Raw genomic sequence first — 20,813 nt, 5'->3', positions numbered from 1 at the left:
CAGTAACTGTGTTACAATAAGGACTTAACAGCGCCCTCTGCTGGAGTGTTTCAGTACTGCGTTAACTACAATACACCACCTCCTCCTCACACCACCTGCTACAGCTCTACTCTTCTATGACTACAGTCATCCACAGCACTGATGTGAGGTCACATGGTTCATATGTAAGGAGCACAGCTGACCTCAGGTCAGTTTAATGACTGTGAGCAGCAGCTGTGTTATTGTCACTGTGACAGGGAGACACTCTCAGACACAGCGCTCATGTCAGCTTGTTCTCATGCAGGAGGATCAGGAGCTCCATGTTTGTCTTTCTGTTTGAATCATGATGTGTTTGTGCCATCAGAGTCTGTCATGAGTACTCAGGGTTTCACAGCAGCTCTTCTGGATGCTGACGAGGACTCCAACCTCATGTTTCACCTCTCTGAGCTTCTGATGTCTGTGAACACTCGTGTTTCTTCTCTGGGCTCATCTGGACAAAAACACCTTTCTGTGTTTGGCTGCAGCCTCATTCTGACTGACAGGAAGTGTGTTATCCATGAGCTGCACTTCTGTGAGGAAGTTTCCTGCTGTGTTTCCTGTCTGTGGACAAACACGAGTGTTCCAGCTGAGGACTTGGTTCCTTCCACCTGTCCATACAGGACATCACGCTGTCTGCAGCTCTGTAAATGCAGCTCCAGGTCCTTCCACGTGCTGCTCTGTATTTGTGCAGTTTGTAGTGTGTCCTGGGAAACGTAGCACACATGGTGTTCTTCTGCTGTTTCCTCCTTTCACTGAGTGTGAAACACTGACGCTGTGCTGTTGTTCACAGAGGGGAGCTGATTCTAGCTGCAGCTGGACTCTGTCATCTAACTGAATGTGTTGGTGCTGATCACGGGGCTCTGAGGGGGGAGCAGCAGGAGGACTCTGGATGCTGACGTCAGTGTATCTGTGGAAGCTCCCACAGCGTGTCTGTCATTCAATATTGTGCTGTATATTGTATCTATGCAAAGATGAACAGACTGTGTGTTCACTGGTCTCTGTGCTGCAGCTCTGATGTCATCATCACTCCCTCCTCCACCCTCAGCAGTCCCAGCATGCTGCTGTGGTGCACCCCACCCTCACTCTACACCTGAGCCACAGACCACACCCTCCACCTCAATATACACCACAGTTTTCTCTGCTGTGGAAATGAGATCAGGAGGAAATCATCATTATTATTATTTAATAAACGCTCACATTAATGTGGGCTTATTTGTTTCATATTAGAAACATTAGTTGAGTGTTTTTAGTATAAAATGGTCAAAGTCCCTCTTTTTGCTCCTCCCCTCACCTGTGGATGGGCGGTGCTGTTACCGTGGTGACAGCTTGGATGTGTTTCAGTCCTGCCTGGTTATCACTGCAGGAATCTTTCACATTTATTACAGGTAATAACTCTGATTTTTCTGTGTATTATGAACCAAATGTATCCTGATACACACAGAGATGGATGAGCAGAGGTTTTTTTTGCAGTTTATGTAGTTACTATGGACTTAATGCACACATATTATTAAAATTAGGGCTATAACAGTTGTATTGATGTATAGCAACTTGAAATGCTCCCACAAATGGCTCCACAGCATGTAAAAATATAACAAAAGCTCTGGCGGACTTGGTTCTGTGGTCAGTCTTAAAGGGTGAAGTTAAACTCTGTAATCTTCACTGTGTCACAGAGTTCAGTGAGTCCCGTTATTCACAGTATCAATCAGATCATCAGAGAACAGCTGATCAGCAATCAGTGGTGCCAACAGCGCCTCCTGTGGTGAGAGGATGCAATAATGCAATGTAGCATTTTTCCACTCAACACTTGCAGTCATGGAAACTGTCTGTTGGATCTGTGTGACGTTGCTTTCTTGGTTAGAGTTCCTCACAAATGTCCAGATGATTCTTCTAATGAGGCGTCGACCATGTTTGCAGCTCTTTGGAAGAAAACGTCGCCCTTTGCCATCCTTACTTTTCTTTGACTTCTTCAAATGCAGCTGAACTCCAGCTGGTATTTTCTTGGACTTTGCAGCTGTTTCTGGTCATCAGTTCATTCCTGCAAACCTCTGAAGCTGAACAACAATGATGCTGCATTGCTGGCTGATCCCAAAAGGTTGATTCTGTTCATCTGGACGTTTTCAGAAACGTTTGCTCACTGATCAGGTGACTTCTTCAGTCTCAGCTGACTGCAGCTTTACAAGCTTACAAACAGCACATTTGCACAATGACTGAAAGCAGCAGCACCTGATATATATGATACTAATATAATACATATACATATATAATCCATACTAATGATGAAGGAACTGAGCTCACAGTCCATTGTTCATTCAGTGAACTACTCAGTTTATTTTGGGCCTCAGAAATGCTCACTCTGTTTGTACATCACTGTCAGCAATAGACTCATTCTGCTGTGTGGACAGGAACACATGTGACATCACTTCCTGTTTGTTTGTGACTGAAGAAGTTTACAAGGAATCATTTAGAAGAGTTTCAAACATCAACTGATTGAATCCATGAATCTGAAAACGTGTTTGTGAGTGAAAGAGACAGACATGTACAGACTGAACTATCTGTTCAACAGTCAGAGTGTTTCTGTAACAGGAGACACTCTTTACACTCCACTCAGCACAGGGACACTGAGGCACCAGGAGACCAGCCATAAAACCTAAACCCAGGATAAAGAGTTTGAGTGAATGTGGTGTTGAAGGTGTGGAGGTGGATCAGAGTGTCAGAGGAGACTCTGTAGAAGGACAGAGTGCCAGCAGGACAGTCCACATACACTGCTGCTCTGTTAGAGACAGAGGAGGAGGAGGAGGAGATGGATGTGTGTCTGTTATTGTGCCTGACATAACAAGGACCATCATCAGAGCAGCTCAGACTCCAGGACTGATCATTGTATCCAAACCAACAGTCACTGCCTCCTTTCCTTCTGATGCTTCTGTAACTCACTGATATAAAAACGTCTCCTCTCCACTCGACCTCCCAGTAACAGCGACCAGTCAGACCATTTCTACACAGCAGCTGAGGACAAACATCAAATCTGTCTGGATGATCAGGATATGACTGAAGCTCCTCCACACGTGTCACCTTCCTGTTGTTGTCAGACAGTTGGAGCTTTGTGTTCACTGTGTTTGTGTCGATTGTGAGTTGACAGGAATCTGATGGAGAGAACAAACACAATCCAGCTGCAGTTATTGATCCATCATCTGTTCATTGATTGACACTTTGATGATGACTCCTGACATGATGAAGATGGTTGAATGTGTGCTGCTTTGTTTTCATGAATCCCATTAAAAACACACTTACACTTCCTCAGACCTGGTCTCAACCATCGGACTCCAGCAGGCTCCACCCTGAAAGGAGGAGGGGGGTCAGAGCAGCACAGTCAGCATGCACACATGGACATTACATGGCTCTCACACACACACACTGTTACACACTGAGCTCAAAGCTCGGCTCCACTGTTTTATTCAAAGAAATCTACATTTATTTATCAGCACATTTAAAAACAGCTTGAGCCAAAGTGCTGCACAGAGTAGAGAGAAAATAGGAAACATACACAGTAATGACTATAAAGACTGGTCAGGATTGAAAGCTACAGAGTACAAATGTGTTTCCAACCGGCTTTTAAAAATGTCCAGTGTTGGTGACGACCTGATGTGAAGGGCGACTGTTCCAGAGTTTGGCTGCAGCCATCGATAAAGCTCACCTCTGTTTTTACGTCTAGTTCTGGTCAGAAGCTGCTTATCTGCAGACCTGAGGGCTCCACTTGGATTCTTTTGTTAAAGAGAGATAAGATGGAGCCAATCCATTCACAGATTTAAAGACAACCAGATCTGGAAGTGGATTCTACCACGTACTGGTAACCAGTGGAAAAAGCTGGTGATGGGTCGTCTAGCACAGACCCACCGCTGGAACCAGACAATTGATGAGGGAGAGAACTGTGACAGCGCCGTTCCTTCACTTGACCTCAGTCGCTCTCGTCTGCTCCCTCGTAACACTGCTCTTTATTGAGCTTACATGAATATGCACAAGTTCATTATGACGTCTTACACAGGTATGAACAAAGAGTACCAGTCTGTGCATAGTGTGTGTGTGTGTGTCTGTGTGTGTGTCTGTGTGTGTGTGTCTGTGTGTGTGTGTGTGTGTGTGTTCCAGATGTGACCCTGTGACCCCAAAGCTGGTGCTAAGAGTCCAGCGGTCCCCCTAACAAAGGGCTCTTATACTTAACCAGACACAGAGCAGGTGTCCTCCTACACCAGGGGTCTCAAACTCGCGGCCCGCGGGCCAATTGCGGCCCGCAGGACGATAGTTTTTGGCCCCACCTTAATATGAAAATGTAATGTTAGTTTGATAATGTATGACACTTTACAGTGTTGTGGGCGGAGCTGAATTAACCCACCAATCAGGGTGGGATATGGATCTCAGGGGACACCAGCCGGGCTTGATGCAAGCAGGGAAACATTTCTCAATGAGTCAAAGTTCCAGCAGCGTTGCCCTGGAGTGTTTCTTTCTTTCCTGTGCCTGGCTGGCTTCCTCCTTTCTATTGGGCAAACGCCGACATTCGCCCCAGCGCGCTGCGTTCACAACACTTCAAAAAAAGTTGTTTTTTTAAGTTGCTGCCCAGCGGGACATTATACGTATATAGATTTATACACACGTCAGTGGGATTTAAAGTTATTTTTCCACAGAGAGAGATCTCATATTAACTCTCACAGTGATGCGTAGGCGGCGGGATAAAAGAAAAGTCATGAACTCAATGCAGCCCAATTTAGTCTGCAGTCACATAGCGACACCTGTTCATCGGCAACAACAGTCCCCGGTAACCCGGACTAATTATAGGGTCGCACCGTAATTTGTGGCTCGATGTTTTTATTTGCATCACTGCGTTTGCATTGCAGCAAACATGAACATTACATATATTTCAATATAATGTAAAAGCAGTCAAAACAACTAACATCAGAAACAGCTGATGTTATTTGTTATATGTCACGGTGTCATTTCCGCTTCTTTCTCCTGTAACAACAGCCCGGCGCCGTGAGCAGTCGCCTTTTTTGCGCTCGCTATCCCTGCACTTTCTACCATCTGCAAACGCCACGGTGTTCGTGTCGTCATGAAAGACATGAACATCGAGCGTAAAAACAAAGGAGACTGCTACCGGCTTTTTATCTGCCGATCGCCGTGCTACGGTTGCAAGAAAAAGAAGCAGAAATGACGTTCTCTACGCGTTGAGACGTTCCCCGTCCGTCGGCTAAACGCTTGATTGAAACTTCAATGCGACAGTGACACCAAGTAGAATTATAAATGTCACATAGCCCCAAACATGTCTTTTTCATAGCCTGCGGTGAAGAGAAAGGTTGGTGATGAGCACCGACAATTTCAGGAAAAGTGGGAAATGCAATATTTCTTTGTTGAGCACAGGGGCACCCCGACCTGTCTTATTTGCACAGAGAAAGTTGCGCTGCACAAGGAATACAATTTGAAACGTCATTACACAACTAGACATGCTGAGCTGGATGCAAAATACCAGGGAGACGAGAGAGCGAACCGGGTTGCCAGTCTTAAAACAGATCTACTGAGGCAGCAAGATTTCTCCAAGAAAGCAACCAAAGAGAATAATGCAGCAGTCGGAGCCACGTGGTTAGTGAGATGATTGCTAAAGCAGGGAAGCCATTCACAGAAGGTGCATTTGTCTAAAAGTGCATATTGCAGGCTGCAAATATAGTCTGTCCGGGAAAGAAAGGTCAGTTTAGCAACATCAGCCTTTCTGCCAACACCGCAGCAGATCGCATTTCTGACCTGTCAAGTGACATTTATGACCAACTGTGTGAGAAAGCCAAATGTTTCAGTGTATACTCAGTCGCTCTTGATGAGACCACAGACATCACCGACACTGCCCAGCTCCCAATGTATGTCCGTGGTGTTGATGACAGTTTTGAAGTGATGGAGGAGCTGCTCACAGTAATTCCAATGCATGGCCAGACCACCGCTCAGCAGATATTTACAAGCTGTGTGATGCCATTGAGAATGTTGGTTTGCCATGGAAGAGGTTTGTTGGAATAACAACAGATGGAGCGCCATCAATGACAGGGAGGAAACATGGACTGGTGGCACAAAACAAACTGGAAGAGGAAGGCGTGGAGGAGGCCATTGCTCTGCACTGCATCATCCATCAGCAGGTCCTTTGCAGCAAATGCCTGAAGTTTGACAATGTGATGTCTATTGTTGTGAAATGCATCAACCAAATCAGATCCAGGGGCTTAAAGCACCGAAGCTTCTGTGCTTTTTTAGAGGAAATGGAGTCAGAATATGGGGATGTGCTCGACTTCACTGAGGTACGTTGGCTCAGCAGGGGAAATGTATTAAAGAGACTTTTTGAGTTGAGAGCAGAAGTGAAGCCTTCATGGAGAAGGATGGAGTTAGTGTTCCTGTGCTAACTGATCCCAAATGGCTCATGGACTCAGCTTTTCTTGTTGATATGACACATGAGCTTAATGTACTGAACAAGACGTTACAAGGCCAGGGGCAACTTGTCAGTGCTGCCTATGACAACGTGAGAGCATTCTCCACAAAACTGGCGCTCTGGAAAGCTCAGCTCTCTCAGACAAACCTTTGCCATTTCCCAGCATGCAAGGCACTCGTGGATGCAGGCACACCATTCAGTGCTGACGAGTATGTTGATGTCATTTTGAGGCTACAGGAGGAATTTGATCACAGATTTGCTGACTTCAAGACACACAGAGCCACCTTTCACATTTTTGCGGACCCCTTCTCCTTTGATGTGCAAGATGCCCCTTCTGTGCTTCAAATGGAGCTCATTGAGCTGCAGTGCAACTCTGAACTCAAAGCAAAGTTCAGGGAGGTGAGTGGAAAAGCAGACAAGCTTGGACAATTTTTGAGAGAATTGAGCCCTAGTTTCCCTCGGCTTTCCCGAATGTTCAAGCGGACCATGTGCCTTTTTGGTAGCACATACTTGTGCCAAAAGCTCTTCTCCACTTTGAACTTCAATAAGTCCAAGTACAGGTCCAGACTTACGGATGATCATCTTCAAGACATACTGAGGGTCGCAACTGCTTCCTTCCTCCCTTTTTTAACTTTATTGTGGAAAACCTTTCCTTATAACAATATGAGCAGCTAATGCTAATTTGATGTGAATTAGCATTATATTAGTGAGGAGTTAATGTTAAGTAGGCTACCATTAGCAGCTAAAGCTAATTTGAGGTGAATAAGCATTAGTAGCTTATGCTAATACCCTTTTCTCTTGTATAATGATGTGAGACGTTAATGCTAAATAGGCTTCCATGAGTGACTCCTTTCCCTTGCATTATAAAGATGTGAAGAGTTTATGCTAAGTAAGCTGCCATTAGCAGCTAATGCTATTACTGTTTTCCCTTTCTTTATACAACTTGAGCAGCTATTGCTAAGAAGGCCACTTTTCTCTGCTAAGGATTTGTGTGACCATGATGGAAACTCTGATAAGCTAATGCTGCTAAGCTAATGCTGTTTATGGGCCCTGTTAGAATCAATATTTCATTCTCCTTCTGTTGTTTGAGAACAATAACAGAAAAATGTGCACTTGAGAACAAATTTATTGTGAATTCAGCTGTGAATGTACAGTTTGTCATTATTTAAGCTTCCATTTCCAAATGTTAGCTGACACTTTATTAGGTACACTGGTATCTATATCAGGTACACCTGTGACCTAAATGTTCCCGCAAACAGACTCCTTGGAGACCCCTACATAAATATCCATGAACTATCCAGCTAGACTAGTGTGTCTGACCCTGAAAATATTCCTGCATGTGTGATTGTTCATGTGTCATCTGCCCGAAACAAACAGGAAGTGAGTGAAAGACACAGGAAATGTTTCCAGCTCTTCCTCCTCTATCAGATTTTCTCTCCATACCTGAGAGTGTCCAGTCTCCAGCCTGGATCCTTCAGTCCAGCCGACAGCAGCTTCATTCCTGAGGGACCTGGATGATTGTAGCTCAGGTCCAGCTCTCTCAGATGGGAGGGGTTGGAGCTCAGAGCTGAGGCCAGAGAAGTACAGCCTTCCTCTGTGATCAGACAGCCTGACAGACTGCAGACACACAAAACAACAATCTATCTGTCAACAGTTGTTTTCTCTTTGTCACAATAACATCTATCCATCCATTGTAACTTTATTTATAAGTGACAATACCCAACAGACAACAACAGTCATCTGAAGCTGTTTAACAGTGTAAGGTGACCACCTCCACTGTGAGCAGCAATTGGTGATGGTGGGAAGAAGAACTCCCTTTGACACAAAGATCCTCCCAGTGAAAACAGGCTCCAGGAGGAGCATCTACCATGACTGGTTGCAGGGTGAGTGGAAAGAGAAGAGATGAGCTCAGAGAGACAAGAACAAAACAGAGAGACAAAAGTTAAGGACATGCAGTAGTGACATATAAAAGCATCAGGAGTGAAAAGAGGGGAGAAGAAAGCAGAGCATCATGGGAAGTCCACCAACAGCCTGAGCCTATAGCAGCATAACTAAGGGATGGTTCAGGGTCACCTGATCCAGCTCGAACTATAAGCTTTATCAAAAAGGAAAGTTTGAAGCTGATCTTCAAAGTAGAGAGGGCGTCTGTCTCCTGAACTCAAACTGGGAGCTGCTGCCACACCCAGTCCAACATAGCCAGGCTTTCTTTGCTGCTTTGACAAAACCTCAAATCCCAGTCAGAGATGATGAGCATCATCACAGTGATGATCATTTCTCTGTAACCCAGGCTTTCTGCTTCAGGATCTGTGCACGCTCACAGAACAAGGAGACCTTTAAACATCATTTCACTAAATGGATGGACTGAGCTCAGCCTACAGATGAACTGGTGCCAGAGATCATAAAGAACATCAAACAGTCAAATTCAACACTTTTAATGGAAATATGAGATTAATGCTGCAGACAATCATGAACCTGCTGAATTCATGAACATCAAGAATGCAGCGAGTGGTAAAATAAAGATTTGACCTCAGTGTGCTCAGTGTTCCTGTCTATTCCTAACATATTCCTAACATGATAGCTGCACTTTAGAGCTCTAAAACTGGAACTGACACATGTTTAAACTCCACATGTTACTCAGTACATTCAGTTCTGACACTCGCCCACAGTCCAACAAAGGAAACATGGAGATCACATCAGTTTGTCATCAAAGTCTAATTATTAGGGCAACTTAACCTGTTATTATCTCGTTAACTCATTAACTGATTAACGTCAGCAATTATTTTAATCACAGTTTTTAAAATCATGATTATTGTGAAAGTGCTCACTGGCTCTGAATATAAAAGCCATGGGTCACAGGAGGGATGTTGATCAGTGCTGGCTTGAAATGGGCGTCATTATGCGTCTCAGCCAATGGGAGCATTGAGGGTGGGCCTAATACTACTGCAGCGCTCACATGACCCAGGACAGAAAGAAAGGGGCGGGGACAGAAACATGGAGACAGGTACAGATCTTTGACATGTTCATTTTAAACTGTTCCAGGAGGCAGTGTTGATACAACTAAAGTTATCTGTTGTTGAAGAAGTCGGTCTGAGGAACGTTCTTAGGATCAACAAATGACGGCATGTATGAGCCTCAAGACGCAGCATCACAAGAAGAACACATGAGCTGTAGAAAAAGGAGAGACTACGAAAGCCACGGCGTTACAACATGAACCAGCTGTTGGTCTCTCTGGAGACTACTGGGCGTGGCTGGGTAACCATGGTTACCTGGGAGTTGCAGAAACGTGCAGAACATGTGATTCATGTTGCACAGCAGTGGGACATTTGAAATACAGTCGGCACACTCAGTACAGATAGTGCATCAAATATGATGCTGCTGCCAGACGTCTGCCTTTGAACACGTCCCTGCATCGCGCACAACACCAAGGTTGCCATGGCGATCACAGCTGACAGGGACAAAGCGCACAGCTGGAAGCCTGCAGGTATATTTAACATGATGTATTTCTCAGTGTCCTGTCTGTGTGTGAGAGACAAACAGCCTCTGTATGTGTGTGTAAATACAGCATGAATATGTAGAGGACATGTTTGTGGATATAAGTAAATGAAAGCTCTGCGTCATTTGAATCTTCTTGTTTCTGTTGCAGGTCTGTGACTGAACTTCTGGGAGGAGAAACGTTGGTTTCATGCTCTGTGATTCTGTGTTTTGTCATCTCTCTCAGGTGATGGAGAGCTCAGATGATGACCCCGCCTACGTGGTCAAATTCAAGTCTACATTCAGAACAGACCTGGAGACACGCAAGCAAAATGCCAACATTGTATATGTGAAAACTGCTGCTGGAGCCAGATTCAAGGAGCTCAAGTGTTTACCCAGATCTTACTGAACTTACTGCAGGAACAGAGGGTTGTTGGAGGGAAACCTGTGGAAGCAACAACATCCGAGCCACCAGAGAAGAAGTTGGCCCTGTTGGTGCTTCATCAGAGTGTGAACAGGAGGAAGACTCAGCTGAGAACAGTGTGGTGGATACAGAGCAGAGCCCACCATCAGTACAGAGGCCTGTCCATTAGAGTGCTGCTCCAACATGCAGCACATGTACTTGGCCACAGCTGCAACATCTGTACCTGTGAAAGCTTCTTCTCTGTTGCTGCTCATATTGTGCAGAAGAAGAGAGTTTCTTTATCATCAGAAAATGTCAATGAGCTTGTGAGTCTTAGCAGCTGGCTCGGTGCAGAGGAGGAAGAACATGTCAAGTCAGAGGAAGATAAATGCAGTTCATGTTGTCAACTCAACCTGGACTGTTGAAAGAGTTTTTCTTTGTCTGGTTTCTGACTGAGATTCTCCAAAGGAAATCCAGCACAAACACACACTTCACACACTCAAAGTCCTGCACAGTAAATGAGCTGATGAGCGTTTGTGCTGCTGCCTGATAACAGAACAATAGTTCTGCTGCTTCCTGTTCTGCAAACACACATTTATAAATGTTCACTTGCTGTTGATCAAAGGTATGTTGGTGGCTCTGGACGCTGAGGGAACTTTGTAAAAAACTAGATCAAATGTTAACGTCCTGGCAGAGGCAAAGAACTTTGATTTGATATTTGATTAGATTCATGTTTCAGCTCAGACTGACAGAAATATTTGAACTGCTGCTGTGTTAAAGGGAACACTGCTGTTAGAAAGCACCTGATCTGTTTCTGCACACTGAATGTTGCACTTCTCATACTGCAGTACTATTAAAATAAGTACACAATGCACTACTTTTGAACTCATGATTGAATGTTGCTGTAACAAAGCCATTAATGTGATTCAAAGTGTTCATGGTTTCCCAGCACAACAAATGATTGCACAAGTGTGACTGATCCACTTTCTAATGTGTGTGTAGCCCACACTGTGTGTCACTGTGTCACAGGTGAGTCTGTGTGTCCAGGTTCTATGAGGACAACAGGATATAGTGACTGAGTCCAGCAGCTTAAAGTCTGACTCCATCCTCCATTTAAATAACTCACAGCAACAACTGAATAGCTTTGCCTTTGTGTAGCTGACACTTCATTTTAATGTCCTTCTATTCTGGTTCATCTGGTCTCAGTTTCTATAAGCACACAGGTTTCATCAGGACTCTATGACCTCAGTGATCTTTGCTGGGCCTTAATGCTCTGAACAAAGCTGCACATCACAAGACTAAATAGAAATGAATCAGTCTTTCATTCTCACTGCTGTTTGACTTCAGCTCTCAATGTCCCACCATAACCCATGGAAAGAATTACTGTCCATCCAGGCTGCTGAACATGAAGCTGAAGAAGGTGGAGTATTGTGAGGGCTGATGGAGATGATGATGAGGAATCCAGGAGCAGTGGGTGGATGGCAGCATCAGCATGAAGGATCAGTGTGAGAACACATCATCATCCACAAAGGAAACCAGTCTGAGTGTCTGACGCTCTTGTTAGAAAGACGCAGTCCCAGCAGTTAGCTTGTCTGCTAGTTAGCTGAGAGCTAACTCACTTGTACATTGAATACCAAACTGTGTAAACCAGGGGTGTCAAACATATGGCCCGTGGGCCAAATCAAGCCCTTGACATAATTTCATATGTCAAATATTGATGAATTTTCAGGCTTGCTGATAATCAATGTGAGCACGGCTGAGATTTTATTCTGATGAGCAAACCATGTGGCCAAACACTTTCAGAGACAGACTGGGATCATACCATTATGTGAAAGAGGACATGTCCCATAGACAGCAAGGGTAGTGGTAGAGACCAGTACACAGAGAAATGGGAGCTGTACTGAAATGCAAGCGTGTCAGGAAAGAGTGAAAAGGCAAAATGAGCAGCATCTGGCTGCATTTCAGTGATATTGGAGACCACAAAGCTGAGTGCAACATTTATACAGGAGATATACAGGAGACGCTGAGAGCAGAACTGATAAAATTAGGAGCTGGCTAAAGTGAGACCCATTTTTATTTCCACCCATTTTCCACTGTGGAGGACAAAAGGTTTCAAACTGGTCCAGGTCTTAAACCTCACGTGTTCTTCCTAATAGCAGTAAATGGATAGAAATAAGGCTTTTATGAAAACACTGAATAAAACTTGCTGCCTTTAAAAAGACTAAATGTACAGTTCAGTATTGAATACTACATAAAATAAACTATATATAAAGTGTGTCTGAATGGCAGAGATGCAGAAATATGTGCATGTAGCACAGAGCCACGGCTCAGTGTCTGAATGAGTCTCACAGACCTGAATGTGCTGTTGTAGCCATTTATAATTATAACGTAATTCTTTACTCGTTTGATCTGCTCCTTACCACAAGCCACCAGACGTAGAAGGTTTTGGACTTTTAACTATATTTTCTGAAGTTTTACAACTTTTCTTACTGTTAAAAACCTCGTTATGGCCATTCATGCTGTACAAAGTAATTAGACATGTGTGGTATCAACAGAAACGTCAGAATCTCAGCTAAAAGTTCACAAAACCATCTCAACAACCACCAAACAGCTGAAACAGCAGGTGAACAGATCACACAAAAAAGATGTAAACACAAATCCCCCTGATCATCTGTTTTTTAAACATGAAGCGTCGTTTTGGACGTTCATTTACTGCTGGTTCAGTGAATTTTGGTTGGACAGTGATGAAACCTGCAGCCTCAGAATCTGTGAGAAGTCTGCTTTCAGCACGCAACAGCATTGTTGTGTTGTGTGCTGTGGATTCACCTCTGCAAACTCATCACTGTTTCACCATCATGTTTCTACTTAGACAATAACAAAGGAAGCAGTTCCCAGGAACTACTTCCTGTCTTGTTAACATAAGAGTATGTTGCCCTTCAAAACACCTCCACTTCACCTCTTATTAGAGGACTGCCTTATTATTAATCTGCTAATTCTGTCAGTTGATGAAAGAAAAATGCTTGATCTCACCTGAGAGTTTCCAGTGTACAGCGTGGACTCTTCAGTCCTTCAGACAGAAGCTTCACACCTGAATCCTTCAGGTTATTGTTACTCAGGTCCAGCTGTCTCAGATTAGAGGTCTGAGAGCTGAGACCTGAGGCCAGAGCTTCACAGCTTCTCTCTGACAGGTCACAGTGACTCAGTCTGAAAAATAACAGATAAACAATTACAAAAATAAAACACTTATGTTGAAGCGTAATGAGATACTATTATATTTAGCAATATTTCATCTTGTTTTGTCAGGAAACTGAGCACTGATGCAGAGCAACATGTGGAGAGAATCAGAGGAGAAGAAGTGAAGAGAGAACAGCAGTAAAACAACACTGAATTGTTCAGTGTGCTTTTGATATCAACAGAATGTGTCAAACTTCTTTATTTTGTATTTGTTTTAGTAGAATTGATGATTATCACTTAGATAACAACCACAGGCCAGGTCTAAATTGCACTTTGGTGACACTTACACCCAGAAATATTTCAGAAACGTGGACAATTTGTGCTCCATTGTATTCAGTATTGAACAAACTGAGTACCGATGACCACTTAATATTTTTGATATTTTATTTGAGTTGTTCCACCTGATCTGTGTTAACTAGAATAAACATTTAAAAGCTAAAGCTATGATCACATATGTACTTACAGAGCTTTGTTGGAGGCTTTGACCACTGGCAGCAGCCTCAGAAGAGCCTCCTCTGAAGCAGAGTATTTCTGCAGGTCAAACACATCCAGATCTTCTTCTGATGACAGTAAGATGAAGACCAGAGCTGACCACTGAGCAGGAGACAGTTCATCTGTGGAGAGACTTCCTGATCTCAGGGACTGTTGGATCTCCTCCACTAGAGAACAATCATTCAGTTCATTCAGACAGTGGAACAGATTGATGCTTTTCTCTGCAGACAGATTGTCACTGAGCTTCTTCTTGATGTACTGAACTGTTTCCTGATTGGTCTGTGAGCCACTTCCTGTCTGTGTCATCAGACCTCGTAGGAGACTCTGATTAGTCTGCAGTGAAAGACCCAGGAGGAAGCGGAGGAACAAGTCCAGGTGTCCATTTGGACTCTGTAAGGCCTTGTTCACAGCACTCTGGTGGAGAGACTCTTTTTTTCTAAAAAAACTAGACCGCTTGGATGTTGTTTGTTGTTGTTCCAGCAGATTGAGTCCAGAGTTGATGAAGGTCCGATGGACATGAAGAGCAGCCAGAAACTCCTGAACACTCAGATGGATGAAGCAGAACACCTTGTTCTGGTACAGTTGTTTCTCCTCTTTAAAGATCTGTGTGAACACTCCTGAGTACACTGAGGCTGCTCTGATATCGATGCCACACTCTGTCAGGTCTGATTCATAGAAGATCAGGTTTCCTTTCTGCAGCTGATCAAAAGCCAGTTTTCCCAGAGACTCCATCATCTTCCTGCTCTCTGGACTCCAGTGTGGATCTGTCTCAGCTCCTCCATCATACTTGACCTTCTTCACTTTGGCCTGAACCACCAGGAAGTGGATGTACATCTCAGTCAGGGTGTTGGGCAGCTGTCCTCCCTCTCTGGTTTCCAGCACATCCTCCAGAACTGTAGCAGTGATCCAGCAGAAGACTGGGATGTGACACATGATGTGGAGGCTTCGTGATGTCTTGATGTGGGAGATGATCCTGCTGGCCTGCTTCTTATCTCTGAATCTCTTCCTGAAGTACTCTTCCTTCTGTGGGTCAGTGAACCCTCTGACCTCTGTCACCATGCCAACACAGTCAGGAGGGATCTGATTGGCTGCTGCAGGTCGTGTGGTTATCCAGAGGCGAGCAGAGGGAAGCAGTTTCCCCCTGATGAGGTTTATCAGCAGCACATCCACTGAGGTGGACTTTCTAGGGTCAGTTAGGATTGTAGTTTTGTGGAAGTCCAGAGGAAGTCGACACTCATCCAGACCATCAAAGATGAACACAACCTGGAAGTCTTCAAAGCTGCAGATTCCTGCTTCTTTGGTTTCAGTAAAGAAGCGATGAACAAGTCCCACCAAGCTTAACTTTTCCTCTTTCAGCACATTCAGCTCTCTGAAAGTGAATGGAAATATGAACTGGATGTCCTGGTTGGCTTCGTCTTCAGCCCAGTCCAGGCTGTATTTCTGTGTTAAGACTGTTTTCCCAATGCCAGCCACTCCCTTTGTCAGCACTGTTCTGATTGGTTCATCTCTTCCAGGTGAGGCTTTAAAGATGTCTTCTTGTCTGATGGTTGTTTCTGGTCTGTCTGGTTTCCTGGATGCTGTTTCAATCTGTCTGACCTCATGTTCATCATTGACCTCTGCAGTCCCTCCCTCTGTGATGTAGAGCTCTGTGTAGATCTGATTCAGGAGGGTTGGGTTTCCTGCTTTAGCGATGCCCTCAAACACACACTGGAACTTCTTCTTCAGGGTGGATTTAAGGTTACGGTGACAAACTGCAGCTTGAAGTTCTGAATGAGAAGAAAAACAAACACTCAATTCCAAAAAGAACTAATCTTTAAAACATGTTGCTCCATCTTCCATCTCTGGAAAATGTTCATTTATCCAGCAGCTTAAATCTTTAGATAAATCCTCTTACTGCTCTGCAGACGGTCAGCCAGCTCCTCCTGCTTCATTCTCCTCAGGAAGTCCACTGTGATCTTCACAAATGCCTCTCTGCTGCTGCTCCTCTGACTCTCTAAGCATTCTGGGTAATCTGGACTCAGAACCTTCTGGATCTTCTTCAGCTCGTTCTTCACAAAAGTGATGATGTTGTCCTCCAGCAGCTGGAACAGAATATTTATGAATGAGCCAATCAGACTGAAATCATGGAGCCAAACATCAGATCCATGTTGGACACACTGACGATCCACTGGTCTACAAAGAGCAGCATGGAGATGACTGTGAACAGAACAGATGTAACAGTAGTTGTTGTACATGTACAGACCATAAATATGGAGTCCAGCTGTGTTTGATGCTGCTGGGCAGACTGACCACTGGGAACCTCTGAGCTCTGCTGGTCCACTCTGTGGAGGAACCATGAAGGATTAGATCAACACAGGATAAAGATCCAGGAGTTTCTGCTCAAATAACTTCATCTGAATCAAGTCTGTCAAGTTTTAAACTCTCAGATTGTGAACATATCAGTAATTTTCAGTCTGTTTTCATGGACGTCCTTTCAGTGGTGATGTCAGGGATGATTTTGAAGAAGCTCATCAAACTGAACCATCAGCAGATCACTGCTCCAAAACCAGAACATGATCCGAGTCTCCCTCCACCACCAGAACACCAGCTTTACTAACGTGGTAGATCAGTGTAGTACAGATCAATAACTGATGAGTCATTTGATCAAAATCACTGAGTGCTTCACGTCTGACCCTCTGATGCTTCTGTAGACATTTTGCATATTTAATGAATGTCTGACAGTTTTACATTCATTCTATGAACACAGTGGAAATGTTGTGTTATAGTCTCCATGTTGTTTCCAGCATCATAAATTCTTAAGTTCAGAAAATTAGATTCTTTCTTCACAGCTGAAAAACAACAACATTTATTCTCTATTGAAATCTGCATCGTCCACTCCAAAGGTCACAATCTGAAGGTAACATCTGGTTTTGTTCCCTGTGATTAACTCTGAGCATCAGTATGGTGGGATTTATCCACTACATCCACACCACTGTGGTTCAGTGTTGTCCTGATGGAGTAACAGCAGCCAGTATGATCCAGGCTTTAGCTGCTGGGTCTCTGTGTGACCTCTCAGACTGTTTAACAGATCAGACACAAAGAGAATCAGAGCAGCTCTGTTCTTTAAAGACAAACATGAACCCACTCAGGTCACACTTTCCCCACAGATATGAGCATCACTGTCCTCAAACAGCAAATGACCAAGTCGAACATTTGGATCTTTTCTCTTTCATTGTTTTCTTTTTAATGAATCTTTGTAACAATCTGAGGATGTTTCAGGTCATATTTATCCAGGAAACACAAACATGTAAAGGAGTCATCACAGCTCTCTGACCTCGTTGCTCCAGGTTCACCACTGAAGGCTGGAGGGACACCTTTGGACCGGTCACTCCTCACAGATGGACAGCTGGACCCTGCAGACTGTGACCTCTGACCTCTGCAGACACAAACATGATTGAAGCAGCTGTGATCACACAGACTGCAGATAATGCAGCTGTTTCCTGTCAGTAACATCCTCTTAGATTAGAGTTCAGCTTTTTACAGGAAAACTGGACAAAACTGATTTTTGTTACAAACTCATTTTCATTTCCTCTCAGCTCACAAACACAGTCAGACAATCAACCAGAGTCAACACTGATTATAATGTCAGTGCAGAATTATTTCTGTTACTCAGTGAGTTCAGCTCTCTGACCTCGTTGCTCCAGGTTCACCACTGAAGTATGGAGGGTGACCTTTGGACCGGTCACTCCTCACAGACGGACAGCTGGACCCTGCAGACTCTGCTCTGTCCTCCTCTTCCTCCATCATCATCTTCAGTCAGTCTGAGAGGTAAACCACAAACACTCAGTGAGTTCACATTAACAGGAGGAACTGAGTTACAGTCGCTGACCTCTGACCTGTCATGTGACCATGAAACCAGGTCAATATGTCTGTAGGTTCAGTCATCCAGGTCATGTGATCTAAGGAGCTTGGAGAGAAAAGAGACGTCTTTAAGTTTCTGGAAGACGTTTCATCTGAGAAGCTTCTTCAGCTCTAAAACCAAACGGTGGAGAGTCCCAGATATTTAAACCTGAGAGGGAAAGAAAGCATGTCGCTGACCCACCACTGATGTTATTTCAAGGAGGAAACTGAGAGCCTTTGCACCAGGAGCACAAACATCAGCTCCAGCAATGATCCACTGATGTGTTTTTATTCCATGTATGAATGTTGTTATTGACAGAGATGACGTTTGTGTGTCAGTGATGCAGTGACTGTTGTTGTTACCTGTACAGGCTGGTTAGACTCTATGAAACAGATCATACAGATCTCTGCATGTTAGAAGAGACTATTAAAGGTCATGAATGAGACAAAGGCAGGGAGGCGTCCTTTACAGCTAAACAGCAGAGTGAGAGAACAGCCAGCACCTCTACATTTATCACATTATACAGCACATGTATGATACTGACAGGGATGAGAAGAATTTAGTGATTCTGATCCCATCATTGATATTACTTATTGATTCTCAGTAGCTCTGCTCTGACAGTCACCACCATCACTGAGCAGCATATCAAAGACATTTGTGCACATTAACTGCATGTTGTGGCTCAAATGTTTGTGCATGTTGGAGGCATTTCCTCTTTGTTGTGATCAGTGTTGGTCATTACTCAAAACAGTCATTATTACACATATTACACAGAACACTTTAATTAAAAGTAATGGAGTACGTTACTTCATTACTCCTCATAACATTACTTTGATGTTAAAATGAACAAATGAGCATGTAACAACATAAAGCTGAGGTACAGCCCCACACACCAACACAGATCCTGATGAGGTCACGTGATGTTTCTCTGAGTGTTTATGAACACAAATCAAAGATGAAACAGCACAAAGACACTTCAAAGTGATTCTACTGTAGAAACATGAACAGGTAGAAACCTGCAGCCTGACTGCTCATCACTTTGTTACCTGTTCAAGTTCATCAGCAGCAGCTCACTTTATCACGGTGCTGGTCTGGGGTCAGTGTTTACTCAGCTTTAACTCACTCTGGGTTCTTGGCTAGCTTAGCGTTAGCTTAGTGTTAGCATGCTGTGTGCTAGCTTAGCGTCAGAGCTCTGCAGGTGTCTCGTGTGTAAATATTAATCACAGTGACAGTAAAGGAGGTAAAGGGCTGTGACGTCATCACGTACGCTGCGTCCTCTGTGGGCTCTGAGTGAACTCAAAGTACAAACTACAAGTACACAAACACGAACGTAGCTCAGAGTGGCGGACACACTCGGCCTCGTTGGTCCAGCTGTGAGTCCGTTACCGTGAACTATGGAGCGGCAGATTTGTGCTGAACTAAGCTGCACACAGCTGATGTTAGCCAGGAAACATTACACACTGACTTTAATGGAGAGACCGGAAATACAAACACACACAGTTTGTTGTGTGAAGAAATCAAACACGAGCTGAACAAACAGTAAAGTTCCTAAAGACAAACTGTTAAAGGAGGAAACAAAGCAAACTTACAGTTTCTTCACACACCAACAACAAGCTCCACTCCACACCTGGACACTAAACACGGACACACAGGTGAGCTGCTTCCTGGAAGGAGGCGGGGCTCCACCTGAAACTCAGCACAGGTGGGAGGGGCTCAGCTCTGTGTGTGCTGATGTGTTAACTTTAAAAATATGCCGTCTGACTGCTCAGACTGAGTCAGAGTAAAGTTCACATGCTGACGTGTGGAGACATGAAACCTTGTTGTAGCTGCAGGTGTGAACACACTGATCCCAGATCAGCTCTGCTGTATTTGTAACATGAACATTTCTGCTGCAAAGCTTCAAATGTTCAGCATGTTTCTCTGTTTCCAGTCTATAGATCCAGTCACACTTTCTACCTTCACCTGTGCAGTAAAGACTGAGAGCAGAGCTGAAACCAAGCGTCCAATCAGGGAGCAGCATCAACACCTGAGCTTCATTCAGACTCTGTTATTGAAGATGTTGTTGGTACAAAGTTCATCTGCTGCTCACATGAATCCATGAAAGATTTATTTCACTGAATGTTTCTTCAAAGCTCATTTCAACCTGTTGAAGTCATGAATGAAAGTGCAGACTGAGAGTGGATCACATGATGTTTGAGGTGTGTCATGTGACATGTTCAGTATTGTCACACATGTCTAGATTGTCCCTGATATCATAACTGCTCAAACACTGATGATTATATTTGAAGAATTATTCCTGATGGCAGCAAAGTTTGAATGGAGCTCTCTGTCTGTGCTGATTTGTCGCCCTCTGGAGGTCAAAGCACAAACTGCATGATGTCACTGTAACCACCACAGAGACAGGAAGTGTTTTTATGACTGAAACACTGAAATGATGCTAACGGCTGTCGTTAGGCTCACTGACAGCAGTGCTGATGTGTTCATGTCAAACACTGGCTCAGGTCAGACTCCTTCATCCTTCTCCAGCGTGAGGCCGCCCTCAGACCCACAGGAGCTCTGACCTTTGACCTCCTGACCCTAACCATTTTAGTCTTGTTGCATCTTTAAATGCAAATCCATCCAAACTGTAGCCGAGCAAAAGAAGCTGGAAGCTGTTCTATGAATGATGTTGTTGAAGGAGCTTGGAAAGAAAAGCGTCTGGACTTCTTTAAGTTGCTTGAAGAGGGACATGGACGTCTTAACGCCCACTCACATCCTGGGACATTTGATCACAGGAAATCACATGATAGCGTGGGGCTAGATCTCACAATGGGTTCACCCAAAACCTTGGCTGATTGTGACCCACACCCGTTTTCACGGAGGAGGAGGAG

General features: G+C 44.1%; 1 protein-coding gene across 1 annotated transcript; it reads right to left on the bottom strand.

The window, feature by feature from the left end:
- Positions 1 to 1,213: 1,213 nt before the first annotated feature.
- On the bottom strand, positions 1,214 to 19,619 carry LOC309702203 (protein NLRC3-like). The gene is made up of 10 exons (XM_082526715.1): positions 19,533 to 19,619; positions 17,734 to 17,863; positions 17,377 to 17,478; positions 16,306 to 16,384; positions 15,958 to 16,144; positions 14,035 to 15,829; positions 13,368 to 13,541; positions 7,907 to 8,080; positions 3,307 to 3,353; positions 1,214 to 3,158 (listed from the first exon to the last, which is right to left on the bottom strand). Exons 2-10 carry the CDS (start codon positions 17,850 to 17,852, stop codon positions 2,623 to 2,625), a joined length of 3,213 nt encoding a protein of 1,070 aa, XP_082382841.1. The 5' UTR covers positions 17,853 to 17,863; positions 19,533 to 19,619; the 3' UTR covers positions 1,214 to 2,622.
- Positions 19,620 to 20,813: the final 1,194 nt, after the last annotated feature.

This window comes from Aulonocara stuartgranti (genome assembly GCF_965226115.1).
Source record: "Aulonocara stuartgranti genome assembly, chromosome: 3".
NCBI lineage: Eukaryota > Metazoa > Chordata > Actinopteri > Cichliformes > Cichlidae > Aulonocara > Aulonocara stuartgranti.
The sequence above is the reverse complement of the archived record's forward strand: the minus strand, read 5'-3'. Positions and strand labels throughout refer to the sequence as shown.